At 44.8% G+C, this 27,996-nt stretch overlaps 1 protein-coding gene across 1 annotated transcript; it reads left to right on the forward strand.

Moving 5' to 3' along the window:
* Positions 1-4,616: 4,616 nt before the first annotated feature.
* LOC103176920 (MAGUK p55 subfamily member 4) lies at positions 4,617-27,868 on the forward strand. Its single transcript, XM_042336225.1, has 22 exons — positions 4,617-4,702; positions 6,659-6,744; positions 9,993-10,114; positions 10,686-10,763; positions 11,779-11,859; positions 12,723-12,854; positions 13,340-13,421; positions 14,411-14,496; positions 14,966-15,040; positions 16,387-16,583; positions 16,701-16,765; positions 17,443-17,460; positions 17,552-17,590; positions 18,703-18,723; positions 20,179-20,193; positions 21,004-21,045; positions 21,781-21,951; positions 23,309-23,389; positions 24,564-24,657; positions 25,116-25,224; positions 26,163-26,297; positions 27,503-27,868. Exons 1-22 carry the CDS (start codon positions 4,617-4,619, stop codon positions 27,692-27,694), a joined length of 2,007 nt encoding a protein of 668 aa, XP_042192159.1. The 3' UTR covers positions 27,695-27,868.
* The last annotated feature ends 128 nt before the right edge of the window (positions 27,869-27,996 follow it).

Consider the following 27,996-nt stretch of genomic DNA (forward strand, 5'->3'; position numbering starts at 1 on the left):
AGTAAAATTGGTCATTCACTTCATGGCTGTTTGTGGGACATTGGTGTACACAACAGGCTGTCGTGTTTTGCTCACAAAATACACAGTCAATCCACTTTATAGTATATCCTGTGAGTTGCTTTGAGACGTCTCAACGACGTGATAAGGCACTATATTAAATGTAAGGATTATTATTATTATTCCTCCTCCACATTATATCCTGCTTCCCCCTCCTGTCCCTCACATCTTCTTTTTTAGTTTTGCTCCATGGCCTGTTTTTGTTTGCAATCCCTTTTATTGCTAGTATTTTATTGCTAAACATTTTGTTTTGAAGTGCATTTCTCCTGTTTACTCTTTTACCTTCTGTGTAACTTTTTAAATAAATTACAACTATTGTTAATAATAATATTCATTGCATTTGATATAGTGCCTATAAACACTGAAACATCCGAAACCACTTTACAGTAATTACTGTGAAGTGTAGTGACTGTGTATTTGGGGGCCAATGGGGCAGCCAATTTGTGCCCAGCAATGTCCGACAAAAAAACAAACGATGAATGACCAATTTTATCGGGGGGATTATTGGTCAATGGGATAAATCAGCAAAGTCCAACACGTTAAATGCAGATTAACTCAGCAATAGCTCTTTACATTTTGTTGTAGCCACTTTATATTCGCGGGAGTTTATCTGGTTTTGTGTGGCTTGTGAGACACTTCATCAGAGAACAAACTCTCTGAAAAGGACCAGTAGATCACTAAAACAGAAGCTGCTGTTAGTGCAAAAGTAAAGTAGGGTGAGAATGGATACAGTTGATAGTAAGTGACTACCTACAATAAGAGTGTATTATATACAACATGCGAACAGCGACTTAGGCAACACAGACCAGGAACATTCCTGACAACCACAGACTCCCAGAACAGGTGTCTTGAAGCTGTTCCATGATCCATGGTTGTAGCAATGTGAAAAGTTCCTTCATTCTTACTGCTGTGGTTAAGAATGTAGGAACATAGCAGGAGAAGGCCATTCAGCCTTCGAGCCTGTTTTGTCAGTTTATTCATTGCAGATCTTTTAATCCCATTTCCCCCACATCAGGAAAAGTTCCCTTTTCTTTCTGAATAGTGCCACGGGATCTTAATGCCCACCTGAACAGATGGCGGGATCTCGGTGTAATTCGTTTCTGAACATTCTTGTTAATTATAGTTTTCTAATTTGCTCCGTCCTCTCCCTTGCTTTCCTCTGCCTCCTACTCTTACAGATTCATGTACGTACAGGATAAAAGGGATCACTCCTATGTATGGTACATTGTCTTCAATGAGCACTCAAATGACATGTTCAGCATATGGTGGGTAAAAGGTAACCATCTGTTTGCCTACCATACAGCCTGTGTGTGCTTTGGTGTCAGGTTCTACACTGGTATTCGTGAACTGTGTTGGTTATACACCAACATGACAGAGGAGTTTTAATTTTTTACTATCTTCTTTACAATACAAAATTACATTTGTATAGCGCCTTTCACGTTGGGAGGATGTCTCAAGGCGCTGGACAGTCAGGGATTTGGACCCAAGTTGGGGGTTGGGATTAAGGAGGGTAGACGGCAGAGAGGGTAGGAGAGTGTCCGAAGGCTCGGTCGAAAAGGAGGGTTTTGAGACATGCATTGAAGGAGGCATGGAAGGAGGCAAGGTGAAGGGAATGTGGGAAGGAGATCCATAGGGTGGGGAGAGTAGGGGCAGGAAGGCTGAAGGCCTGACCACCAATGATTGGGCGGGGGACGTGGAGCCAGCCATAGCCTGCTGAGCAGAGGGAGCAGACAGGTTGATATGGGGTCAGCAGGTTGCAGAGGTGGGGAGGGGCAAGGCTGTGAAGGGCCTTGAAGGCGAGGACGAGGACAGTCAGGGATCCACACCCGAGTACAATTCGGGTTTCTGAGTCAGATGGGTCTGCCATACTACAGGACATAGCCAGCCTGGTTCATCAGCAGGACTTGGAGGGGCAGACCAGTCATTGGGGTCAGGAATTCTCTCATTCAGCTACTGTTAAACCTACAGCCCAATGGGTAGGGTGTTCCTAAGATGGACAAACAGTGGAAAGCTTGCCAGACAGTGCTTTCAATGCCAAACTATGGGTTGCAGCTGGCTATACTCTAGCAATACTCAAATACACACTCTGGGGTCCCCAAGCCTTAACACAAGGAAATTTCCATGTGTAGGTGGGATACATGTGTAGATCTCTGTCTGGTTTCAATACTCTTAGCAATGGTGATAGGTTTCCCCTGTGTCAGACATCCGGTTGACAAAAAACAAAAGATGGTAGTTTTGGGGCTCAATCTTGGTCTGACAAGAAGGTTCGCAGAATCTGGAGAAGTTATTTGTGGTGTTATATTTGTCACCACCGGGGGGGGGGCATTCATCTTAAAACTGCCTGAGTTCAGACTACATTTAAATTTGGTCGTTTATTTCATGGCTTTTGTGAGACATTGCTGTGTACAAGTTGACTGCCTTGCTTGCCAATAAAATACGCTTAACAGTAAATCCAGTGAAGTGCTTTGAGACCTCTCAGCCACAATGTAACAGAGCACACCCGCTGTTCTATGTGTGTCGCTGAAGACGTGCTGTGCAATGCTTTGGTGTATCGAGTGTTAAAGAGGGGGTAGTTTCGCACTGTAGGCCCATGCCCTGGAGGAACTCGGCTGTGACAACCTGTAATTCACATAGGATCCTTACAATGAGCGCAGACGGAGAAACTTTCAGACCATCTATCTGAGTTGGCTTCAAACCCAATGTGTTGAGGTGAAAGGGCAGTTACAGAATGTTGCAGCACAGAAACAAACCATGCAGTGTGTTGTCTGCGCCTGGAATTTTTTTTCCCCTTAGTTTAATGCCACGCTCTTTTTCGCTCTCCATTCTCTTTAATATTTTTGCCCATAAAATACACAGTCAAACTACTTTACAGTATATCCCGTGAAGCATTTTTGAGGTGTCTTGATGATGTGGAAAGGCACTGTATCAAATGCAAACATCTGACCAATTCTCGATTTTTTTTAAAAAAAGACCCTGCCTCAACAATATTCTGTGGCAGAAAATCCCATATGTCCAAGCATCCTGTGTAAATAATTACAGAGTCTACTTTAAGAACAGCCCTCGCTTAAACCCAACTAAGCTCCTTAAAGGGCAGAAAGCAGCTTTTGTAGTACCGTTCTCTGGCCGTTCTCTGGATGAAAATAGAGAGCGTGTTCGCTTTAAGATCTTTGGGTTCTTATGTTGGTTATGTTGAGGATTTTGAGAACATTAAGGGATTATCCTGTTCGACAAAGTACTTGGAGCCCACAGGAAGAGCAGTGGCAGGTAGGGTTCTGAAGCTGTTGGCAGACTGGTGTGCGTTTGGTCCAGTTTTGTTGCAATCTGAGCCCTTCACCGGTAAGTGATTTGCAAATTTGTATCATTATAAATCTATACAAAGCGCAACCCCCCCCTCCCCCAACCACCGGACACAACAGAGTTTGAAATGAATGGACTTCATAAAGACAGGTCATTTTGGAGGGCAGGTTACTTACCAAATCACAGAAGGCTGCTCTTTTTTTCCTTCTTATTTCACATGAATTTAAGTCTAATCTCTCCACTCAAGCACCTGTAAACAGGAGGTGCTGAGAATGTTCCTTTTGAAGCTCGTGTTTAAAGTTTGTACTGTATAAGGGTTGTACTGTACAAGTCTTCAGTTCAAAGAAGAATGAGCTAGAGTGAGGATCTAAGGAGGAGGAAAACCGTGGAGCACGATGTTTTTCGGATCTTGGAAGAAGCAAGAAAGGAACGTTTGGTTGAGTAATGATCTCCAGTATTAATTAAAGAGAGAAAGTCATGAAAAACTGTAAGAGAGAGGGAGGTTGGAAGTGATAGGTGAGGGAAGGATCCCCTGTACAGAAGGCAACCTTTTTTTTGTCCTCTCTCCGGGAGTGCTTGGAGGAAGGTTTGAGATGGTTATGATTAAGGCATTGACAAAGAATCATAAAATCAATTTAGTTACTCAACTGGAATTCAAACTAAATTCCAACAATTTATAACATGAAACCCAATACCAATGAATCATTTAATAGTGGGGGCAATAGTGGTTAGTAATCCTAAATAATCCTTGCATTTGATATTAGCACTTTTCATGTCTTCTAAATGTCTCAAAGCACTTCATAGATTATACTGTAAAGTGAATTCACTGTATATTTGTGGATTAAACACGGCAGCCAATTGCGCACAGCAGTGTCCCACAAACAGTCTGGATTGAGTGACCAAATTATTTTTTTTTAGAGGGATTACTATCCCCGGAAAAGCAATCAGCCAATCGATTAACAACCGGTTTCCGACTTAATGTTAGGTAAATTGAGGCGTATGGAGTAAGGAAACTTGCCCACCATTTCGCCCTGCCGGGAATCGAACCCAGGTCTCGCGCTTGCGAACGCTCTAACCACTGAGCTACAGGACTCCACAATCAAGATCTGATCAAGATTACACAGCTAAGGTAATGCTTGTACGGTATCAGGAATTCCTCCTTGCAGACAGAGTGAATGTCAGGTGACCCAAACCCTTAGAATTCCACCCAATGTATTGCTTTGATCCTTGGAACAGGTTACAATGCCTGTGAATGGGAAGCGATGGGGTCTGCTGGAATTCTGCCCAACAGACTGAATGGAAGACGGCTGAGTCCATTGGGCTTCCGTATAATGACAGTCGTTGGGAGGTAACAGGCCAATTAGAGTTCTACGCTTGGAGCAGGCTGGTATTTATCTGGTTCATTTAATTCCATGTGCCTTTCCAGTTATACTCAAGTCCATTTGAACACAACGGGAGCAGATGAAATTCATAGTTATGCACAATGTTGAAATAGCAGATGTTGACGAATTCCCTGAACCTCACCAGCTGCCTTAGCTTCCCAACTATATCCCTTGATTTGTAGTACAGTTACCAGCACACCAACACCGCTTTCCCAGCAGACACAAAGCGCCCTGTCAAGCTTTAGCAATTTGTCACAAGTGCCATCTTCATGACTGATCAATTGGGGGATTGCTTTATTCTCAAAGCTGTGTTCAACCTTCCATCTCCTGTGTCCAGTTTCTTTTCCTCATTCAGTCTCTGATAATTTATCTCTGATAATGGGAGGTGGAAAACACAGCAGGAGGATTAGCTGCTCGTAGGATTATTGGCGGATCCATTCTCTGCAGGAAATACTCTTGGTTGCTATGTCAGCAGAATCTTGTTGACCTTGTCCGAGAGTGACAAAGCCAACATAAAACAGAAAGACATCTCACCAATGATGTGTGACGAGCCCCATCTTCCTTATTGATGAACCAGACCCAAAGGTTAATGTATCATTCTGTAGCCATCGATATCACTCTTCCCAGGCTGTCATGGTATTTTATATGAACATAAAAGCTTATTTCAATGGACACAAGGACCCAAGCAGCTGCACAATCCCAGATACTTTACAAGAATTTGCCTGGATGTTTTTTAAGAAAGGCTTTTTATAGCATCTTATCGAGACTCCTCAAAGCACTTTACAGCAATTACTGTCAACTGCACAGTAGTTAGCTTCCGTAGTAATAATTGGGAAATGACTTTGTGCAGAGAGATTGCTCATGAATTGTACAACCTGGAATAAAAATGAAAATAATCGGCACATCTTTATCCACTGCTGATTTAATAATTCAGCCCCCAATAAAAACAAAACATTTGCTTCATAAGCTGTGCACGGCTGAAAAGCAGCAGCAGACAGTATGGTTTCAGTGAGCTGAATACAAACACGGGCCACATTTTACATGTGGATCAGAATTTAAATGTCTAACTTAACTTCCCAAACTTCCAAACAAAATCAAATCTAGTTGAGATTAAACCATTGTTGTCTCTATTACCTTTTGATTTGCCAATACCAAGGTGGGGGTGGGTAGAGAATATAATGAACGTTAAAGATCTCATGTCACTACAGGACTTGTGGAATCCTGTAACATATTGGTTATTGCACTCGCTTCATAAGCGAGAGGACCCAGGTTCGACTCCTGGGCAGAGTGAAACCTTGGACAAGTTTCCTTACTCCACAAGCCTCTGTTTCCCCAGTAGTAAGTAAAAACCTGGTTGTTAGTTGATTAGCAGATGTCCAGAAACAGCCTTGAAGCGAATGACCATTTATTTTATTTGCAGGATTGTTGGCCAAGGCATCAGGAGTTGTGGTTAAAACAGTTTTTACATTATAAGTAGTTTGTTCACTTTCGGACTATTTGTGGAATATTGCTGTGTGCAAAATTGGTTGCCTACAAATACATAGTTACTAACTACATTTAATGACAATTATTGTGAAACACCATCTCTGTTCTAATATTAATCACATGCGCCTGAATCACCATCTCCAGTATCCCATCTGCGATCCTGCTTGTCTGCTTATCATTATTAATGCTTGTATCATGTTCTTTTTCCCCCAACCCCCCAAAAATATCTTCCTATTGAGAATTTATTGAGCAACCTTTGTTTCTCAATGATATCAGGTCCCAGAATTCAAATACAAATATCATGAATATTCATGAGCGCAAGTGCTAGGGAACATATCTGGACGATTGTAAAGAAGTTCTTAACTTTAATCTTGAAGTTACTTCTACATTTCCTTTAATTGATATCTGAATTGTCTCTCTTTCATAAATTCCAACAGATCCTCAAACAACTGTTGGCAGCATCTCGTGTTCAAAATGATGCAAACCATGGAGACACCAGTGCGGCAAACAAAGAAGGAAAACGGTAATACAATACACATTACGTTTGTATAGTGCCTTTCACGGTCAGGAGGATGTCCCAAGGTAATGAGATGTCTGGCTTTGCGGCTTGGTGGGACAAGGTTTCCTCGAGCCTCATACGGGATTGGTGAATAGAATATATAGAGCACAAAAGGCACCTGGAGACTGAGTCACCAGCAGGGATCCAAACAAGCTGTGGATAGCTTTCATATCAGTATTGCTGCTTTGCTGCTTACAGACCAGTCTGTTCGTGTTCATAGACATTGATTACTTCAAGCACTTTGGATTGTTCTCTCAACGTGTCAGGTGCAATCTAACTGTAAATTATAATCCTTGCTTTTGATATAGCGTCTTATCACATTGTTGACACGTGTCAAAGAGCTTCACAGAATTACTTGATTGTGTATTTTATGGGCGAAACACAGCAGCCAATTGCACACAGCAGTGTCCCACAAACAGTCGTGGGTTGAGTAACCCAATTTCTTTTTTAAAGGGTTTATTACCCCCGGAAAGCAATCTGCCAATCGACTAACAAACAGATTCCTACTTACTGCCAGGTAAACAGAGGTGTGTGGAGTAAGGAAACTTGCCTAATATATTGTCCCCTTACTCCTCTGGCTCTTTCCCCTCTTTCAAGCACCTCACCCTCTCCCACCCCTCCTTCCTCTCACTCAAAATCGTCCTCCTCTACTGGCCCCCTAAAACCTCTCCCACCTTCATCTCCGATATTTCAACACTTCTTACATCTCTCTGCCTTTGCTCTGATCGCCTCATCATTCTGGGCGACTTCAACCTGCACTTCACCCCCTCCTGCTCCTTCCCCTCGGACTTCTCTTCCCTGCTCTCCTCGCTCAACCTCTCCCTCCACATCAACTCCCCCACTCACAGTCACGGCCACCCACTCGACTTGGTGATCACCCGGGGCCTCAGTGTCTCGGATGTCAGTATCACCGACAAGGCCGTCTCCGATCACCACTTCATCTCCTTCACCACCTCCACCTGGTTCACCACCCACCTCCGCTCACTGAAGAGCCAGGTGCGGGCCGCTGAATCACCTGCCTCAAATCTGGCCTAACGGTCCACCGACAAATCTGGCTGGACCTCCTCAAAATCTACCGCTCCACTCTAGCCTCGGCCAAGTCGTCCTTCTACTCCAGGATAATCCTGGAGGCGAAGAACAACCCCAGGCTTCTGTTTTCTACCACATCCCGACTCCTCCGTCCCCCCCGCCACCCCGCGCAGGTCATCTCCTCCAACCTTCACTGTGAGGAGATGCTGGATTTCCTTGAATCCAAAATCAAGGGAATCCGCTCCGCAGGCACTACCCTCCAACCTCCGCCCACCCCCCACCCCCTCCCTCCCACACTCCGACTCCTACCCATCCTCCCCAGCACACCTTCGAACCCGTTTCCCCACCCTCTGTCACCAAACTCATCCTATCCCTGAAACCTACCACCTGCTCCCTTGACCCCATCCCCACTCCACTCCTTATCTCTCAGCTCCACCTCCTTGCCCCACGTATCACAGACATCGTCAACCTGTCCCTCTCCTCTGGCTCTGTTCCCATTCCCTTAAAAACTGCCACCATCACTCCCACCTTGAAAAANCCCTCACTTGATGCATCGCAGCTATCAAGCTACCGGCCCATCTCCAACCTCCCCTTCCTGTCCAAGGTCCTTGAAAGAGTTGTCGCCTCCCAGCTGCGCTCTTTCCTCTCCACCCATTCATTATTCGAACCCCTTCAGTCGGGTTTCCGTGCTGCCCATAGCACAGAAACTGCCCTGGTCAAGGTCACCAATGACATCCTGACCATCTGCGACCAGGGCTCCCTCTGCCTCCTCATCCTCCTCGACCTATCGGCAGCATTCGATACGGTCGACCACGCTATCCTCCTCCACCGCTTGTCCTCCCACCTCAAACTTCAAGGCCCTGTCCTTGAGTGGTTTAGGTCTTACCTCTCCCACCGTCTTCACTTTGTTTCCACGAACGGCTTTTCCTCCAGCCCCCGCACTGTCTCGTGCGGTGTCCCCCTTGGTGACATCATCCACAGACATGGGGTTAACTTCCACATGTATGCGGATGACACCCAACTCTACCTTTCCTCCTCTACCCTCTACTCCACGACCACCAATGTCCTGACAGCTGCCTGTCCGACATCGAGTCCTGGACGAGAGACAACTTTCTTCAGCTCAATGTGCGTAAAACTGAGGCCCTCCTGATTGGCTCGCGTCAGCGCCTCTGCACCTCAGGCGCTGACAGCATCAGCATCCAAGGCTGCACTCTCCACCTCTCAAAACCATCAGGAACCTTGGTGTTCTGTTCGACCCTGAGCTGTCCTTTCTCCCCCATATCCGCGCCACAACTGGCACCGCCTTCCATCACCTCCGGAACATCGCCAGACTACGGCACTACCTCACCCCTCACGCTGCTGAAACCCTGGTCCACGCCTTTATCACCTCAAGGCTGGACTATGGGAATGCTCTCCTCGCCGGCCTTCCCGCCACCTCCCTCCACAAGCTGCAGGTCATTCAGAACTCTGCAGCTCATGTACTGTCCCGCACCAGGCTTCGGGACCACATCACTCCCACCCTCGCTCGCCTCCACTGGCTCCCCATCCCCCAGAGAATCGAATTCAAGATCCTCATCCTCACCTACAAGGCCATTCACGGCCTTGCTCCCTCCTACCTCTCCGACCTACTATCCCCCTACCTACCTGCCCGTACCCCCCGTTCCTCTGGCTCCAGTCTGCTCCACATCCCCCGCCCCAACCGCCCTACCATCGGTGGCCGGGCCTTCAGCCTCTCAGCCCTTAGGCTCTGGAACTCTATCCCCCAGTGCCTTCGCCTTGCCTCCTCCCTTTCCTCCTTCAAGGTCGGTCTCAAGACCTTTCTCTTTGACCGTGCCTTCAGCTCCCCTCTCGACTCTCTACCCCCTCCTTGCTCCCTCCCTTCCCTCCCCTCACCCTGACCATTTCCCCCCTGCTCGGGTCCTGACCCAACTGTGCAGCGCCTTGGGACGTCCTCCCAACGTGAAAGGCGCTCTATAAAGGGAATCTTGTTGTTGTTGTTGTTGTCCCGACCAAGAATTGAACCCGGGTCCTCTCGCTTGTGAAGCAAGTGCGCGAACCACTATGGGACTCCATAAAAATAGTTTTAGGTCATGGGCAGGGGCTGAGATCATTGTTTGAGACGAGGCAGAGGGTGGGGGTCATTGTTTGGAACTTAACTTGAGGAATCTGTTCCTTTCCCCTAGGCCTTTCTCAGCTCTTGTCAATGGTCATTGATGAACTTTCTTTTTCTCTGGACAACAATGTCAGTGGACTGGATATTCTTCATGGACTGCTCAACGCACAGTGGCTGCAGTCATTGGTAAAGGTAACAGAGTACAACAGAATTCCTTGAACCTCTCCCACTGTCACAAAAATACCTTGATTCAGTATTTGGTAGAAACACTTCTTTCATATAATCTCTGCATGAGAGATACTTTCCGGAATTAGGTAAACGGAATGCATCACTCCAGGGAGAGAGTGCCCATTCCATTCTAGCAATCTATCGCTTGAATTTCCATGTGAAGAGGGGATGCATGGAATTCTCAGTTTGGTTTGGACACTGTTAAGTATGGTGATGGGTTTCCCCATGTGCCAGACCCTCAGCTGACAAAAAAAGGCTCAAAATGAAGAATCACCTCTTGAGTGAGATACTAGAAGGTTCTTGGAGCACATTGGATAAAATATGAATAATATCCAAGCAGAAGGTAAAATAAAGCAAAACACCTTCAGGGAAGGAAGAGAGAAGTAGAGAAAATTGGAGGAGGCAAGATAACATGGAACTAAAAATGTATGAACAAAATTCCACTGCAAACGGGCTTGAGGGCAATCTGCTTATTCACTGCCTTGGTTGGAGAAAATGTGTGACTGAATGATCATTTCTGGTTTGTTTGTTCCAGGTCTATGAGTGTCTGCACAAGTTCTCGAAAACAAGACCAGCTCCCACCATGTCCCAGGCATCTGTGCTGTGCCGAGAGGTGAGACAAAAGCTTGTGGTTTGAAAAGGCACTAGAAATTCATCCCGTACAGCACGTCCAGTTAAAGCCCAACAAGAGAGAGTAGAAATAGGGAGCATACGTTTCACCATGTTGTAACTAATTTATAAATACTTGCAAAGGAAATAAATGTGGATTATTCCTCCTGGAGTGGACAATTGTCAGACATTGGAAAGCATTTAGACAGAGGGTATGTTATGCCTGGAACAGGTGAGCAGGAACGGTGGTTAAAGCCAGGACTCTGGATTCGTTTCCGGCAGTTACCCCAACGCACACCCAAGCCTTGTCTCTTGCCAACCTGCGCCTAATACTTTCCGGAATTAGGTAAGCAGGATACGTCCCTCCAGGGAAAGAGTGCATTCCATTCCATCAATCTATCTCTGGGATTTCCATGTGTAGACGCGATGCATGGAATTCTCAGTTTGGTTTGGATACTGTTAAGCAAGTTGACGAACCTGGCAAAGGGATGTCAAAATTGAGCCAAACCTCTGTGGCGGTCTCAGCAGTATTCCAGGGCACTGCTGATTACAGCACAGCCAATCTGGCTCATCGGCAGGACTTGGAATGGCAGACTAGTTACTGGGCTTAGGGACTCTTCCCACTCAGCTCCCATTAATCCTGCAAGAAGAGATCGGACCTATTGCTGTTTCAGCCAAGGTATGTTTCGAATGGTTGAGATGGGATTTATTACTCCAGATTGTCATTTGCTGATGATGTTAATTCTTGTCCTGACCGTGTCAGTCCTCAGAAAATTGCCCACATAATACAATATAGTGATTGCTATTAATATTGTATGTAGTGCTTCTGTTTAAGATACCTTTTGACATCTGAGAATTAACTTAATGTGTCTCTGTACGTATATTTGTATGTGTGTGTCTGTTTATGTGTGTGTTTGTGTATGCATGTGTTTGTTTATGAATGTGTGTGTGAGTGTGTGTGTGTGTACCTCTGTCTATATGAGTACGTTCATGTGCATGTGCTGTGTTCTCATCTGCAGGTAGTAACAACGCTCTCTGAAGCATCTCATTCCATTCATGTGAGAGAGCTGCAGTGGTTGCTCAGAAAACCTTATCTCCAGGTCAGCTCCCTTTTCTCTCCTCTGCCCTCTCCTGCAATTGGCAGCTTACGTTCTTATTTGAATCTGAAATCATTTGAAATTAAGTTTCAAGTGATTTGTCTGCCCATTCTGCCCAGGTTATTTTTCTTCTCTTTCCTGGCCGATGGAAGTTCAGGTCTCGGATGTGCAAATGCAGTGTACAGATGCATGTGATATACTCAGGTCTATGTGCACAAGCACCCACCCAAGCACACACATATATGTGTACACAATGCACGTAGTGGCAGATGCCCTGTTCCCAGCCCTGGATTACTAGCTCTCATGTCTTTGTCACACAATAGGAACAGAGGAACAGGAGTAGACCATTCAGCCCCTCGAGTCAGATCATGGCTCATCTGTACCTTAACTCCAATTTATCCACCTTTGCTCCATATGCCGTGATACCCTTACCTAACAAAACTCTATGGACCTCAGTCTTGAAAATTTCAATTGATCCAGCATCTACAGCCTTTTGAGAGTTCCAGATTTTCACTACCCTTTGTGTGAAAAATACAAAAGCAATATTTTTGAGTCAACTACTTGGCTATTGTTGTGACAATGACCTGTTAGCTGCTGGAAAAGTTTTCAGCCTCTTTCGAAGAAGCGCCTCCTCACTTCCCCTCAGTACCTCCAGCATCTAAGTCTTGTGAAAAGCGTCACATTGCGAATCTGGTGCCCTATGTTAGTGCAGTGTGCTGGAGCAAGCTATTAGAACCCGACAGTGAGAGAAGGGATTCTGAGTTCACCATCACTCACATTCATTTGACTTGTCACTTGAAGGATGGACGTGTGCACCAAAGGGTGTTTTGCTACTGATGGTAACATATGCACAACCTGATTGACAGGCGCTGCTCTCTGCTCACGACTCAGTGGCTCAGAAGGACTACAATCCTGTTCTCGCTCCTCTGCCAGACAACCTACCCGAGGATGAGGAGGCCATGAGAATTGTGTGCCTGGTGAAGAATAACCAGCCTTTGGTAAGACCTTTTGGGAAGTTGGGATAGATACCTGGATGGACCAGAAATCCACTTGTGACTAAAACTGTTACACAGGTATTTTAAAGGTGATCTCATGGCTTCTGGCAGAAGTGGCCACAGTGTCAAAAGTGTGTTCTTCAGAGAATCCCCCATATTTCACACGGACAGTGCATCAGCTCTGACATGAGAGCTCACCTCTGACTCAAACGGTTGCAAGTTCAAGCCCCATGTTGTCCCGTGGAACCCATTTTATCTATGCTGACACTCCAATGCAGTGCCGGAGGTGTGCTGCATTGTCGGAGGTGCCGACCTTCAGGTGAAATGTTAAACCGAGGTCCCGTTTACTTGTTTAATTTTGAGTTTATTCTTACATCGCTGCATAGAGTTATGTTTGCAGCATTGGTCCTTAAGAATTATGCGTTCCTCTCACTCATCTCCCCCGCACTAAACTCTGTACCCCCATTAACCAGTCGTTTCATCCGCAGGGTGCTACCATTAAACGGCAGGAAACAGCTGGGTCCATTGTGATAGCTCGCGTGATCCACGGTGGACTTGCAGACCGCAGTGGTGAGTGTCCCCTCTTGACATGCGGATACAACAGCAGGTAAAGCATCTTCTGGCCAGGGAGAAGACAGATGCTTCAATGGAAGGTAGTGAAAAGGCCAACTGAGATATCACCTCCAGACTCACAGTGAGCCCTCATGGACCTCTGCCCTTCCTCTCAGTGACAGATTCCCGGCAGATGGTGACTGCAGTTCAGTTTTTGTTTGGAAGCCTTCATTCTGAGACCAAGGCTAAAGAAAACGATTGCACGCCCTGTGCAACACATTTGTGAATTGGCAGAGTAGAAAGCGTGAAGCAAGTTGGAAAGTTATTTGATGTGCGAGTGTTTTTTTTTGTAAGGGAGTGCGTATGAAAATATCATGTAATGTAACAAAAGTGACTTTTTTGGGATATGAATGTTCTGTTTTGCCTCAGCTTCCCCATCAACATTCCTCTCTGATACATAGGAGTGACAGATGTGAAGATGTCCATAGTGAAGTCAAAAGCTCACCCCACTTTGTATTATTGCCATAATAATAATAATAATCCTTGCATTTGATATAGCGCTTTTCACGTCGGGAGGACGTCCCAAAGCACTTCACAGAACACACTGTAAAGTGAATTGACTGTATATTTGTGGGCGAACGCGGCAGCCAATTGCGCACAGCAATGTCCCACAAACAGTCGTAGATTGAAAATGACCAATTTATTATTGTTTTTTTGGAGGGATTATTATTAGGCGTGTGGAGTAAGGAAACTTGCCCAAGGTTTCGCGCTGCCTGGAATTGAATCAGGTCTCTCGCTTGCAAAGCGAATGCTCTAACCACTGAGCTACAGGACTCCACATGTGCCAGTGTAAATGGTGTGTTTCCCAGTTTCAGGTGGGATGGAACTTTGTCATGGCAATCAACTGCTACACAAGACGCATTTTCTATACATATAATACTGCCCTCTCTCTCTCTCCCCATATGCACACACAAATAGATGGCGTTCTGTTCTGTTTGTTGTTTCAGGTTTGTTGTTTCCTGGTGACCAGTTGGTTGAGGTCAATGGAACTCCTGTGGATGGCCTGGAGCCTGAGCAAGTCATCCAGATCCTTGTAATTAATGTCTTAATGTTTCATTTGTCCCAACACAGCACATCATGGAACAATAGTTTAGAGTCGCAAACAGACCATGTCATGTTTTTGTACATTAGTCTAGTTTCAGCTGCTCGAATGTCCTCTGTAGCCAACTGCTTTAAAATTGGGCGACCATTTTTGCAACAATTTGCATTTATATAGCACTCTTCATGCGTGTAGGATTTCAGAACGCTTATATATGGGATACAAACTAACCTAATTCCCACCATGTTGTAAACGAAATGTCGGAGAATGACCTACAATTCCAGTCTGAATGAGGTCTGCTGGAATCCCTTGTGTTCATTCCTTCAGTCTTTTTTTTAGGAAGTCATAAATAAGGCAATTTTTAAATTGTCACAGACAAGCCTCCAGTGCAACCTATTGTACACATATACATTGTGAAATGAAATTGATACAACTGACAATACATCTTTACCTCTCTGAATAGGTTCGGTCACAAGGTACCATTATGTTCAAGCTTATCCCAGTATCATATCGGCAGATCAGCTGTTCCCAAAACGTGGTAAGGTCTGAGTGTTGCTGGTAATGTTCTGTATAAGTAATCAAAGTCGTTTGTGCTTTGGTCTTGCAGGAAAGTTCAACAAGAGCACAGCTGCATCCCACAAGGATGGACAATAGGCTCAAATACCACAAGAGTGGACAACTCAAAAATTTAGTTTTGTAACAAAAAGAGTTTAACATTCATTTCAAAATGACTCATAGAAATGATTAGCTCGTTGTCTAGCACACTGCAGCGCAGTAGGGAGAGCGCCAAAATGTCATATATGCCATTCTTCAGATACTAAAAGTGGAAGACAAGCTAATAGGGTTTACTTGGAGCTGAGCTTGCTCTGCAATGCTGATGACAGACCACCCAGTCTGGCTCTTCGGCAGGAGTTGGAGGGGCAGACCAGTCACACAGCTCTTCTTAACACAGTATGTCAAAGCCCTCACAAGTAGGGTGGTCCTAGCTGGACGAGCAACAGAAAGCTTACCATACAGTGCTTTCAATGCAATTTATGCAATTTTAGCTGGTTAAATTTCAGCGGTACTCCAACACACACTCTGGGATCCTCAAGCCTTGGCTCTCATCAACCTGTGTCTGTCACTTTCTGGAACTGGGTAAACAGGGTGTGATCCTCCAAGGAGAGAGAGTGAACAATTTAGGTTGGAAGATAGAATTCTCTGCCGCAAACCATAGTTGAAGCAGAGTCAATAAATTCTTCTGCAGCGGAATTGGATAGGTTATTGAAGAGGAGGAATCTTAAAGGATATGCATGGGGAATAGGCAAGATGAGATTGGCTCATGTGAGAAAACACAAAGCAGACTTGATTTGCCAAATGGCCCATTTCCGTGCTGAACTCTGTATGTTAGCCCACAAAAATACACAGTGACTCCAGTTCACAGTGGATTCTGTGAAGCACTTTGAAACATCCTCCCGAGGTAAAAAGGCGCATATCAAAGGTAAAGATTATTATTATGTTATTATGTTTCAATGTCAGAGGTTGTAAACAGAAATTTAGTTCTGTATTATATATAATAATATTAATAATAATAATAATAATCCTTGCATTTGAAATAGCGCTTTTCACATCTTCTAGATGTCTCAAAGCACTTCACAGAATAGACCATAAAGTGAATTGACTGTATATTTGTGGGCGAAATACGGCAGCCAATTGCGCACAGCAGCGTCCCACAAACAGTCGTGGTTTGGAGTGACCAATTTATTATTGTTTTATTTTCTTGAGGGATTATTATCAGGCTTGTGGTGTAAGGAAACTTGCCCAAGGTTACTTTTCAACAGTGAATTGTTTCTACGTTGTATCACTTTACAGCAGTCAAGTAACATGCGAGTGTGTGTGTTGCAGATCTATGTGCGAGCCATGGCTGATTACCGCCCGGGGGAGGATACGTCTATCCCTTGTGTCGCCGCTGGCCTGGCCTTCAAAAGGGGGGACATCCTGCAGATCGTGGACCGGAATGACATTCACTGGTGGCAGGCAAAAAATGTCTCATCTCCTTCCATCTGCGCTGGGCTAATTCCTTCCAACACCTTGCTGAAAAGGTGAGGAAATGTATTTAGCTGTTTCCTGTAGTTATTGCTCTAACGTTGGGGATCAGCCTTATTGCTGTTCTTTATTTGGTTGTGTGACACTTATTCTCCTCCCTTTTCTGTCCCCAGAAAGCAGAAAGAGTTCTGGTGGTCTCAGTCCTTTCCGCCACACAACTGTATGAAATCCACACATTGTGAGTACCAGCGCCCACAGTTCTGTTCGGTGCAGGTAGCTAGAATCTGTTTCTCTGCCTGTCCTATTGGAGCAATGGTATGAGTAGGAGGGCAGGGAAACAATTCATTTATCATTTATTTGTGTTTCACTGCCTTCGCTTCAACCATTGTTACTTGCAATAGGGCATCTAATTCCCATTTTTTGCAAGTGGGCATTGTTCTAATACTTTTCGATCCCTGTCCCCAACTCCGTTTGAAACACAAAGGGGTTGCTGTTCAGGTGGATCTTTAAAGACCCCATGACAAGATTCGAAAGGAGAAGGGAGTTTCTCCCGGTGTCTTGGCCAACAACCCCCAATTAAAATTGGTCACTCACTTCATGGCTGTTTGTGGAACATTACTGCATGCAAACTGGGTGCTTCAATCACCTACAAATACCCAATCATGACATTTCACAGTAAAATCCTGCCTGTGAAGCACTTTGTGACATCTGACATGAAAGGTGCTATATGAGTACAGTTATCAATTCAGTACAATTTATAGTTATATAGTGCCTTCAGAAGGTGAACATTTTCTTTCATTACACTGATACATGACACCCTGTTTGAGTAGCTGCAGAGGTTTATGTTTGGAGTTTGTGGCTCATCACTAATCACTGAATCTGATCTGTTTCCTTCCTGCGGCTGGCACTGGGCAGTGAGCACTGTGGATGAGGGTGAGTAGCTGTGTGCTCGGAATGCTGCATTTCTATTGTGTTTCTGCCTGAAACTGTCCCTCCCATTCACCTCCCACTTTTCCTGTTACAGAAGAGGATATGGCGATTGATGAAAAGTGCGTCGAAACAGGTAAGGTAACCACTTTCGTCGGCCTTAATTTTGGGACGATGATGCTAACAGATGTGCAATGGGTTGAAGAGCCGTTTCCCATTGTCTCCGCAGTCCATCCCCAATGTCTCGCTGTTCGCACAGATGCATTTGACAAACGTGGTATTCATGGAGGGAGAAGAGTAACATTGTTGCGTCCACAACAGCAACGACAGTTTGCACTTATACAGGACCTTTCACGCAGGGAAAATGTCTCAAACCACTACACAAAGACTGAGTAAAAGGAAGTGGTGGGATTTTGAAAGAAAGACCTGCAGGGAAGGGTCAAAGTGTTGGAAGGGTTCAGTAGATAGAAGAAGGAGTCGTAAAGGAGGGCAGAGTTGTCAGAGCAAAGGGAGTTACTGGGGGATGAGGGTTGCAGAAGATCCTTGAGGTGCGGTGGGCAATAACACTGTCACATGTCAGTGATGCACCAACGTCTCGATATTGTCAGGACATGGCACTCAGAGAATATTGAATACTCGATCGAGCTTGTATATCCACTTGTGTGAATGTTCAATGCACCACAGTTAATGGGGAACAAGCCACTCATGCACACTGCTACACACCTCCTGCAAAGCAACATTTTAACATAGAATAACAGAGCGCTATAGCACGGAAACAGGCCATTCGGCCAATTAGTCCGTGCTGGTGTTTATATTCCAGGTGAGCCTCTACTCCCGTAATTTCTTCTCCCATACAGTACAATAACATTTACAGTAGCACAGCCCCATCACATCAGAAGGATGTCTCAAAGAGCTTCAGACATCTGACTCAGCACCTGAGGAGGGGTATGGAAGCTGAAGAGAGGGAGGGAGATGACCGAAAGTGCAGTCTTGATGGGAGCTTTAAGGCAATACCCCTCTATTCTCTCTCCCTGGTGTATGCATGGAATTTATCTTAAATATGTAAATCTTAAACCTTTGTAAATCTTTGAGAGGGAGTAAGGAATAGGTGGAGACTCGTATGCAGTATAAACACCCCCATGGGCTGGTTGGCCCAAGTGGCTGTTGAAGGAGATGATAATACTCAATTTAATATCTCTTTGAAAGATTTTTTTGCTAAACTTTTCTTTCTTTTCTTCATCTCTGCAGATGAAGAAACCTTTGAATCAGGTAGGTAAGTCTTTTACTTTGATCGTACAGTTACAACAGTTCTGCTGTTAGTCTGTATCATTCTTGTTGACAGCCTGGCTCGGTTGGTAGCTCATTGGAAGGTTCTGGGTTCGAGCCCCACATTGCGTTCCAATGCAGTGCTCGGGGAGAGCTGCATTGTTGGACGTGCCCCACCTTTTGGATGAAATGTTAAAGCAAGATCCAGTCTGCATTTTCGGGTAGATGTTAAAGATCCCATGGCACTATCCAAAAACAAAAGGGAGTTACTCCTGTGCCCTTGTCAACAAACACCCTAATAAAATTGGTAATTTGTTGCATGGCTGTTTCTGTGTGCAATTGGGCTGCCACGTTCGCCAACAAAACTTTCCAACACCATTCCTGTGAAGCACTATGAGTCCATTGTACTGTATAAATGCAAGTTGTTATTGTAGTAAGAGAATGAATGAGACTTAGACCGAGAGAGATGGGCTCAGAAAGAGATTCTTAGAGAAAGATTTAGAGTGGGAGAGAGAATGGCTGGCACAGTTTAGTGCTTGTGTGACAATATAACTCTCGATCAAAGGATTGTTTAATTAGCACTGTAACCAGTTTGTATTTTGTGTAATGACTAATGTTACCTGCACTCTTTCCTTATCCACAATGGGGCCCCTCCCAATTAGTGCAGGTTCACTACTGTAATCCGTTATGCAAAGCACTTTGAGACAGTTTGCTGAGATAAAACGTGAATCAAATGCAATTACACTCTGGTTTAAGTGCTAGAAAAAATAACTGAATGCTAAAAACCTGAAATCAAGACAAGACATTTTAGGAAATACACAGCAGGTTAGTTGGAATCCGCAAGAGAAAGATTGGTTAATGTTTCAGGTCAAACCTTACATCTGAACTCATAATTTTCTTTTAAGAAGCTGGCTGGCCTGCTGTACATTTGCAGCATTTTCTGTTCTATTTCCTACGTGAATTGAATGTGAAAGGCTTCAGTCCAGATTCAGATGGATTTGTCCCATGATAACAAAAGTGCCCATAACTTGGTACAAAATGGATCGAAACTGCCAGTATCATTTCGAATGAATGGAAGGATGGAAAATGGATCTGTCACACTGGTCCTTCTCTGCGGTTGAGGTTAAAGTCCTTTGTTTGGTAGAGAACAAAGCAGGCTTTTACTCTGTAATTAATCCCACTGCAGTCCGTTCCCTGCACAAAGGAGAACAGAAAATGAGTGGGGAGAAGCAAGCGATAAGGAGATAACATTGAAGCTGCACTTCAAAATATTTAAATACGTCTATTTTTAGCTGGACCAGTGTGTGAACTTGGGACCATTTTGCAATTTAAATTGCAAGAGCAACATAAATACAGATCTCAGCATTCTTTCTATGTGTGTGGGGAGAGAGGTGCTGAATCTTAACTGCTTTACTCATTCCTATTCTCTAATCCTGTTTCTCTTTTTGCTTTCTCAAGACGAATTGCAAGAAGGTAAATGCACGGAAAGATGGAAAGCTTGCAGCACAGAGAGAGAGAGAGAGAGAGAGAGAGAGAGAGAGATGCTGTTCAGCTCACCTTATCTGTATTTGGCTGCTAGTTTCTCCTCTTTAGAGCCAACTATTCTAAATCCTATTTCGCTACTCCTTCCGCATAACCTTTAATATTCGGTTGAGATGTTAAACCGAGGTGCTATTTTTCTGTTCAGGTGGATGTTAAAGATCCCATTGCACTATTCAAAAAGAGAAGGGCGCTTCTTCTGGTGTCCTTGCCAACAATTCCTCAGATAAAATTGGTCATTCACTTCACGGCTGTTTGTGGGACATTGCTGCGTGCAAATTGGCTACTGCGTTTGCTGATAAAATACACCTTTCACTATATTCCATGAAGTGCTTCAAGACATCCCCTTGCCATGAAAGGTGCTACACTAAATATAAGGATTGTTATTATTAATAATAATAAATGGAGGCATTCCAGTGAACAATATTCCTTCATTTCGGTAACTAACCCCTGACTGCACAGCTCTGGAGGGAAGGAGACCTGAATTAGTGGGTTCTCAATGAGCCAGGGAAACATGCACTGTGTCAATGATGGAGAGATATGTATATATTTATTTGGATGTAGATAAAAGGGATACTCAAGCAAAGCTCCCACCTCCACCCACATCTCCTCCCCCTCCTCCACCACCCCACCTCTGGCTAGACTTTTCTTGCTCTTTAATCTGACTGCTGGTGGCAACCTCACAGAGTCTGATCTGACCACTTTTTCTCTTCCTCCTTCTCTACCTACCTCCTCGCTGGTTAGAAGATGCTGAGTTCAACGGATATAAACAAGGTCTCTACATAGGTATGTCACAGCTCTTGTCCATTTTGCCTCCCTCTAATTTTGTTCCATTTGTACCCTGTCACCTCTCCCTAGGCCCTGGTTCTCCTCCTCAGAGGAAGGAATGTATTAAGTGGGGCAAACTCACAGTCACAAACCAATTTCTATTGAAACCTGCCCTACAGAACATGTTGATAGGAGCTGCTGAACATCAGCTCAGTGACTTTACCTTCTCTCTTCTTCCGGGATGGAAGTGCTTTGTTGCGATGGTCCATCCCGCGAACAAGCTTTGCCTCTGAGCAAGCTCGGAGTGAGTGATGGGCATTCCTGGGATGTCAACTCACTGTCTTCCATCTCTGAAATGCAGACAATAAAACAACACCAGCAAGAAATTACACTTACATAGAGCCTTTCACGTCAGAAGGATGTCCCAAGGCGCTGAAGAAATAAGGATTTGCAGTCAAGTTGGGGGTTGGAATCAAGAGGGTTTGGCGGGTTGGGGATGGGAGTGTGGCACAGTCGAAGAGGAAGGTTTTGAGATGGGCCTTGAAAGAGGCGAGGGAGGGAGGGGGCAAGGCTGAGGGATTCAAGGATGGAGTTCCAGAGGGTGGGGGCAAAAGAGCTGAAGTCCGAACCGTCAATTGTGCGTTAGGCAGAGCGGGGGACATGGACATTAAACTGTGTCTCATTGTGTTTTGAGGAATATTTGTGCTTGATATTGTTAATTTCATCCCCCCCACCCTCGCAAAACCTGCCTAGCTGGTTTCCGTAAAAGCGCACGGCTTTGCCGGAGGAATTCGAAGAGCAACCAGCTCCTGTGTAATGCTCGATCTCCAGACAACTGTTACTCCAACTCCGTGTGGCCATACGAGGAGGTGGTGAGGTACCAGCGGCAGGCTAACGCCAAACATCGGCTGGTCATTCTTGTTGGTACGTGATTAGAATATTGCAAAGAATAATGCATTGAGGATGGATGCGGAGGTATCCCAGCCTCGTTATATCCCCTGGCCAAATATTCCTCCCTCATCCACATTCACCATGTTATAATTGGTTATTCATCTCATTGCTGCTTTCGGGATGTTGCTACCAAAGGTAAACTCACAACAGACACGACATTTAAACATAAAGTAAAGGAGGAATCCAGATCATTGTGTTCTTTCTTGCTCTTCAATTCATTTCTGGATTAAAGCCACACCTTTGGCTGTAAGACTGAGGTGGGGTGACACACCAGAGCATCAATTTACACAGTTAATAATCATTAATTTACAAGTACTAACAACCCTACAAAAGACACAGTCACTACACTTTACCTGTGAAGCACTTTGAGACATCCTCCAGATATGAAAGATACTATATCAAACGTATCTCTTTTACCTCGCTTTGATCAATTTTCCCCTCCCCATCCCTCACACCACACAACAAAAGCTAGGGTGACCATCTATGACTGCGAAATGATTTAAGGTGTCCCCCTGACGTGAAAGGCGCATCAGTGTAACTTGTATTGATATCTATCAGATGTATGGATTATTTTCCTATTAATCTTTCATTGCCTTGCCAATGTTCATTTTCTCTACATGTAGTTATTGGCAGGTTGTTTCTGGAGAATATTGCAGCTCGACCCAGCCTAACCTTGCCCTCACCCAAGATTTGTGTACATTTTCTGGACGGAAGTGGGTGGTTCATTGAACAGAAACCCAGAGCGAGAACCCAGGGAGAAATTTCTCAGCCCAGCCCAGTTGAGGACAATTTTCGGTAGACCAAACTCAGGGCTTGAGCCATTCAAGTCTGCATCTCACTGGAGAACCAAAGCATTTACCTATTAGGCTATCAGAGGAGAAACCACAGTTTGCCTTTTAAGTGAAAATTTTATGCAAAAATAAGTGGAGTCCTGTAGCTCGGTGGTTAGAGCACTCGCCTCGCAAGCGAGTGACCTGGGTTCGATTCCCAGCAGGGTGAAACCTTGGGAAAGTTTCCTTATTCCACACGCCTGATAATAATCCCTCAAGAAAAAAAANCAATAATAAATTGGTCACTTCAATCCATGACTGTTTGTGGGACACTGCTGTGTGAAATTAGCTGCCACAAATATACAGTCAATTCACTTTACAGTATATTCTGTGAAGCACCTTGAGACGTTTAGAAGACATGAAAAGCGCTATATCAAATGCAAGGATTATTATTATTATTTTTATTATTAAATGTGTAACTGTTGTAAGGACGGGCAACAGTTCCCAAAGAAATGCAACGAGTGATTTTGATGTGAACGTTTGTTTTCCCATTGCTGCAGGTCCCTCAGGAGTGGGTGTTAATGAGCTGAGGAGGAGATTGATTGAGATTAACCCTCATCACTTCCAGAGTCCAGTGCCACGTATGTAAGGACACCCAACACACACGCCCATGTGGGGCTCGGTACAATGATGGGAACAATAACTGCAGATTTCACCACTGCTACATTTCAGTCCTTATACAGACAAGGACACCTTAACTATTGAGGCTTTTGGTTCCCAGGTTTGAGGACCTATCCGCTCTTATATATCTCATTGATTTCAAAACAGTGCATTGGGTTACAATTTTCACAAATATGTCTCCTTGGATCCTGTTAAGCTCCAGGGAGACCTCTCTTACCTCCCCTACCCTTACAGTAGTCATTGACTGATCTCGAAACAGTGTTGTGCCAGGCATATCTCCTGACTGAGGTGAGACCTCTCTGAAACTGTTCTCCAGCTAGCCCCCGTGTCGACTGCAGTTCTCCTCTTATGAAGCCAGCAACCAGCACTGTCTTCTCGCACAATGCCATGCAATGCTGGCAGGGCTGCAGAGCACCATTCCCTGAGCTTCCAGTTCAGCTGTCATGTCAAAAGGAGATATCGAAGTCAAGAGGTCTCAAAGGAAGAAAATAAGAGGAAGAAAGCGAGTGAGAGGTTGTATGAGGGCTACAGTGCAAGGATTATTAATATTATTACAGTGAGAGAGGGTGATTATGGACCACCTTCAGCCACCTCTAGGAACAGTTTACGGACTCCTGGGCCTAAACTGAGAGGTTTCACCCGAGCCACGGCCTCTCCCAGTTCCCGTACCTTCCTCCATCCCACGGTCCCTTCGCCTCGCTTCCTCCCTTGCCTCCTTCAAGGCCGGTCTCAAGATCCTTCTCTTCGATCGTGCCTTTGGTCGCCCTCCCACCTCTCTGCCTTCCCTCACCCCTACACCACCCCTCCCCCATGCTCGGGCCCCGACACCTGACTGTTCAGCGCTTTGGGACGTCCTCCCGACATGAAAGGCGCTCTATAAATATATTTTTGTTGTTGTTGTTGTTGGGCTGCACAGTTTCATCATCATTTTGTTTAATTCCATTGACTATTTGGAGGGGGAGGGGTATTTCCTATGAATCATCTGCATACAGAATAGAAAGTGTAGCCCTTGCAATTGACTAACGTAGACTCTGTGCCAGCCCATTCCCTCTCTCAGTATGTGATATCAGCCATAGGTTTCTGCTGCAGTGATGAATGACATCCTAATGACCATTCTCCCTATTCTCTCGCTAGACACCACCAGACCACCCAAAAGCCACGAGGAAGATGGACGAGAATATCACTTTGTTTCCCGAGAATCATTTGAAGCCATGGCACTAAGCCAAAGGTGGATACAATACAATGCAATTCACATTAAAAGATTACACCTTTCACATCAAGAGGATGTTTCAAAGCACTTGCCACAGGGCCAGGATTGGAGCCGAGGGTGGTGGGGAGGGTACAGATGTCCAAAAGTGTGGTCAAAGAGGTACAATTGCAACACTTTGCAACACCAGCCTCTACAGCTTTCTGGGGCAGAGCATTCAATGTCTTCACAACCCTCTTTGTGAAGAAATGCTTCCTCAAACTTTCAAAGCTCTTCATAGGATTTCACTGTAAAGTGTAGAAACTGCATTTGTAGGCAAATGCGGCAGCTAATGTGTGTACAGCAGTGTCCCACAAACAGCCATGAACTGAATAATCATTTTTATCTGTATTGCATTTCTAATATCTCTCTCTCTGTCTCTCTCTGTCTTTCTCCGTCTCTCTCTGCCACAATTGTTATCTCACTCTCACTTGCATCAGGTTTCTGGAATATGGAGAATATAAAAATCATCTTTACGGCACCAGCACAGAGACAGTGCGCTCGGTACTAGATGCAGGGAAAGTCTGTGTGATCGACCTGGAACCACATGTGAGTACCACATGTGCTGATGGAGAGGAGGGAGGTGCACACCATTATACTGAATAGCTCAGCCTTGGTCACTTTTTTTGTCATGAAATTTAACAGCAGAGATTTTGTTGCAACTTTTGATTGATGGATCCTCTGTTACGGCCAATGCAGAGCTCAAATGTAACAAGAGAGGTTTGGATGAAGAAGGCCCTAAAGCCCATTTCATCTCCTTCTTCCCAAATACACTCCCTTCTGTCTCTACATTCCGGCATCAAATGTTTCTTAAATAAGTCCAGGGTATTGACCTCAAGCACCCTCCATGATAACCTGTTGCAGTCGTTCATTATCATTTATCCTAAAGAAATGCTTCCTGGGCTTGAACTTGCTTTTCGCACTCCTAATCCTGTAACTTTATCTATGGTGGAGATCAGATATAATGGGTCCGCATTAATCCAAACAACTTTTGTCAGTTTGGCTTGGAAACTCTTAAGCATGGTGATGGGTTTCCACATGTGTCAGATACCTTGGACATCTCCTTCAACCTGAGAGACAAAGAACTAAGGGGCAGGTTGGTCTCACAGGTGGGCTGGAAGAGCTCTGGCTTTGTAGGTTATTGCATCATCTTTATAGACTTCATAGAATCACAGAAATATACAGCACAGAAGGAGGCCATTCGGCCCATCGTGTCTGTGCCAGGTCTTTGAAAAGAGCTATTCAAATCAATCCCACTCCCCCGCTCTCTCCCCATAACCCTACAAACTTGCCCTCCCCAAATAATTATTTACTTCTCTCTCAAAAGTTGATATCAAATCACTTACTGAGTCCTTTACATTTCCATTGTCATAATCCCCTCTTCCTCCCATCCTCTGCCCACCCACCCCCCCCCCTCAGCCCCCATTACAATACAATGCCTAACTCAGCACCACAGCAAAAATGTCTTTGCTTCCTTCCTGCTCCAGAGAATCTATCTGACACGAACAAAAGAGCTGAAACCGTATATTGTATTTATCAAACCTCCCAGCATCAGTCGCCTGCAACAGACTCGGAAGTACAGCCGCATCATAACAGAGTATTATGTGAACAGGTCCTTCAAGGTGGGTTTGTCTCGCGTGCAATCAAGGCTTCCAGAAACTATTCTTTCAAAAGCCCCACATCAGTCGCCACATTCCATCCTTCATGTTAGCCTTTCTCACTGAGGGTACTACAAAGGTTTTATAATTGAGAGATAGGAATTGGACTGAATGGAGTTTCACAGCTGCACATTGAGAATCTTAATTAACATCAATCATCATGTTTGATGGGTCTTCGATTTTTGAATGTGTATATGTTAATCCAGCTCCCCCATGCTGGTGGGCTCCCTATTAAGACCAGTTTTACTGATTTTACGACCGATGTTAATCCAATTTCCTTACACTATTGAACTGTTGAGCTCAGTAACTTCCTGTCAGTGCCCAATTAGTCTGTGCCAATGTTTAAACTCCACGTGAGCCTCCACTCCACCCTTCCTTTACCCCTCTGTTCCCATCTCCCTCATGTCACCATCACTTTTCCTCTTAAATACACTGAAGCTTTTTGCTTCAACTACATCTTATGGCAGTGAGTTTACATCTCTATTGGGTCCTTTCTCAATCATTTCATCTCTAGAGAGAAAAGCTCCAAACTGTCCATTCTCTCCTGATAGCTAACTCGTCCCTGGTCATATCCTTGTAAATATCCCGTTCCCATCCACTGTCAGTAAGTTCTCCCAGAGATTTTTTAGCTGAGGCTCCAGCTGAATAAAAATAAATCCACAAGGATGTCGCAAACTGTGTGCTTTCTGTGAACCTTTGTATTTCTCCCGCACCCCAAAATAAAAACAAGCTTTAAAATCAACAGAAATAACATGAGATAGAGGACAATAACACAACTTGCATTTATATAAAGCACTTCACGTAGAATAACTTCAGAGTGCTTTACAATAGTTGGGCAGATGCCAGGTAGGGGAGTGGGGGTAAAGGAAGTAACCATAGGTATGGTCAAAGAGGGGGATTTAAGGTGAGACTTGAAGAGAGATATAGAGTGGTGGGGGTGGGGAGATGGAGGGGTTAAGGGAGGGAGTTCCAGAAATTAGGGGCATAGAACATCAAATGTAAACATCATGATTTGTGGCTGATTTTCAGGTGGAAGTTATCTGCACAGTAGATAAAGATATCAGTACCGTTTGTTTCAGGACAGTGCTTGTCTGATATAGTGTAAGAGTTGAGTGTTGAAGTGAATGACTGCTGACTGTAACCTGGTCCTATTTTCTCTGACAATGCAGGATGAAGATCTAGAAGAAATGGAGGACACAGCGAAGAAAATGGAGGACCATTTTGGACACTTGTTTGATCGTGTAATTGTCAACGATGACCTCCACTTGGCCTGCGGGCACCTGCTATCTGCAGTGAGACAGGCCCAGGAAGAGCCTCACTGGGTCCCAGAGGCTTGGCTGTGCCCTGACATGGACTCCTAGCTCTCAAGACATGAAACCTGAGCAGAGACGGATGGTGCATACTCAGAGTGAACGGAATGGGGAGAAATAGTACAGGTCAACAGAAAGGAGATCATCAGCGATGGTTGTGAAAGACATCTCTTCCCTTCGGTGGAAGAGCCCTTGTGCTGAGTGCACAGAGTTGCCTAAGCTGTTTCCGGGAGCGATGAGATCCACTCTGCAACAATGACATTCACCCAGGAAGTCAACCGCTGCAGGCTCTTCATTCAAATGACATTTAAAGTTTAAATGCTTCAGTGCACTATTTCACTGATTGTCAGAAC

Source organism: Callorhinchus milii, unplaced genomic scaffold, assembly GCF_018977255.1.
Source record: "Callorhinchus milii isolate IMCB2004 unplaced genomic scaffold, IMCB_Cmil_1.0 Scaffold6, whole genome shotgun sequence".
NCBI classification, from domain to species: Eukaryota; Metazoa; Chordata; class Chondrichthyes; order Chimaeriformes; family Callorhinchidae; genus Callorhinchus; species Callorhinchus milii.